At 39.7% G+C, this 2,293-nt stretch overlaps 1 protein-coding gene across 1 annotated transcript in view; it reads left to right on the top strand.

Annotated features, from left to right (window-relative positions):
• Positions 1 to 1,083: 1,083 nt before the first annotated feature.
• LOC107491442 (serine/threonine-protein kinase BRI1-like 1) overlaps positions 1,084 to 2,293 on the top strand; it is a 3,941-nt gene continuing 2,731 nt past the window's right edge. Inside the window, 1 exon segment of the mRNA XM_021143671.2 lies at positions 1,084 to 2,293. This exon segment is cut by the window's right edge and continues 1,069 nt beyond it. Coding sequence (XP_020999330.1) covers positions 1,324 to 2,293 — 970 coding nt within the window. The 5' untranslated portion in view covers positions 1,084 to 1,323.

The following is a 2,293-nucleotide window of genomic DNA, read 5'->3' on the forward strand; positions in this document are numbered from 1 at the left end:
CTCTCCATTTTCAAAAACAAATAATACTCTAGTTATTAGTGAAAACCCGGTTTCACTTTTTACTTGATTAATTATTAATAGAGACTAATATAAAGCATTAATCATATTTTACTTTTACTTTAGTAGTGGTACTATACTTATACTAGCCAGTAGTACTAGTAAATAGTAATACTAATACTCATACTCATACCATACTAACGGAAGAGTTTTAAATATACTGATGTTTCAATTATTTAACGGTTGATCTGAATTATAAAAAAAATATATAATATATATTAATTAAATACCGGTGTTTTTCGATACACTTAAAATTTTTTTCGTACTATATATATTTTGATTACAATTCGAACGATTCTCTGTTATTCTTCAAAATCAGAGATTATTGCAAGCAATAGTGTTGTGTTGTTTGTGTATGAGTAACAAATGGTGCCAAAAATAGCGTGATATTCATTTTACTGTTTTTGCTGATGCCCCACCATCAATATCTGTCTTGCATGAAACAATCCCGAAAATCTAGCAATTGTTTTTATTTAGCACAGTACACACTTTAGACAATCTGAACATCGTACCTGCCATGCCATCACCACTGTCAAATTACCAAAAGGTATTTCGGCCTGTATCTGTATGACTTGCAATTTTTTTATTAAATTAAAATGAATTATTATTAGTGAAAAAAATGTTCCTTCTACGGCCCTTTGCGTGAAGAAGCAAGCTGCTGTTTGTACTTTGCGCTACACATGGTCTGCTCCACGTGTGTCTTACTCTTATCCTTCCTTACATATATTTTGTTATAAATATACTATACAGTATACAGTTATACACCATATTAAATATGAAATTTATTGAGAGGATTAGGAAAGATATATATATCCACACTCAACATATGAAAGAATTGATATAATATGTGTGATTGCCCCTGTATTGAAGGCACCAATGAGTTGGCCTTTTTGAAATTGCGCATAATATTGACACTGGGTTGTTGTTGTTGTTGTGCACATTTTCAAAAACGCAAAATTACGTGTTTGAGAGAGGTGGACCACTTTTTCTTGAAATAATAATAACATAAGATATGAATATGATTGATTCCTTTCTCCCCCACGTAATTTCAGCTTGGCTCATAAGTCAGTGGTACTCACTATTAGTCTCCTTTTTGTTCCAAAAGATGCCCCAAAATCAAAGCTAGCAGCTGAGATTAGGTATGTATTTAGAGCCACCCACACAAGAAACCAAAACACGGCAGTCATAATGTCTCAGCAACTCAGATAATCAATCATTATTTTTGTTTGATGAGGAAAACAACAGAAACAGAAAGGAACAACCTCCATGAACATGTCACTTCTTCTTCTTATTGTCACACTCTTGATGGCTACAGTTAAAGTTGCAGTTACATCTTCTTCTGATGCTGTTACGCTGCTTATGAGATTCAAGAACTCCCATGTCTCCTCTGATTCAAACAACTTCCTGGCTGACTGGTCCTCCTCCAAGCCCTGCACGTGGAGGGGCATCACGTGCTCCCCCCAAGGTCAAGTCACATCCATCAACCTCACCGGAGCAGGCCTCGCTGGCACCCTTGACCTCCCTACTCTCACGGCTTTGCCTTCTCTGCACCACCTTGTGTTGCGTGGCAACTACTTCTCCTTAGGGAATCTCTCTGTCTCTTCCTTCTGCGCTCTGCAGACGCTTGATCTTTCCTCCAACAACTTCTCTGGAAACTTTCCCTTCCACCAACTTCTTCCATGTCGAGCTCTCACCTATCTCAACTTGTCAAGGAATCTGATTACTGGCGCCACGGCCACCCCTTTTGGCTTCGCTGCTTCTCTGCTTCAGCTTGACTTGTCGAGGAACCAGGTTTCCCAGCCTGAGATTTTGACTTACACTCTCTCCAATTGTCAGGCTTTGACTCTGCTTAATTTGTCTGACAACCGAATCTCTGCTCAACTCAGTGAAACTAGTCTTGCTGCTTCTTGTGCCAACCTCACTACTCTCGACCTCTCCCATAATCAGCTCTCCGGGGAGTTGCCGCCGAGTTTCGTGGGGGATTCTTTGGAGCTTTTGGATCTCTCTGGCAACAACTTTTCAGGGATGTTCTCCAGGTTTGGGTTTGGGAGCTGCAGGAACCTTGTTAGGTTGAGTTTATCTCACAATGTGGTCTCTGGTGGAGAGTATCCAAGCAGCCTGAGGAATTGCCAGGCTCTGGAGACTCTGGATCTTTCTCACAATGACCTTGGACCAATCATTCCTGGGGCTCTTCTTGCAGGTCTCAAGAGCTTGAAGGAACTCTTTTTGGGGAGAA

This window comes from Arachis duranensis, chromosome 5 (genome assembly GCF_000817695.3).
Source record: "Arachis duranensis cultivar V14167 chromosome 5, aradu.V14167.gnm2.J7QH, whole genome shotgun sequence".
Classification (NCBI taxonomy): Eukaryota; Viridiplantae; Streptophyta; class Magnoliopsida; order Fabales; family Fabaceae; genus Arachis; species Arachis duranensis.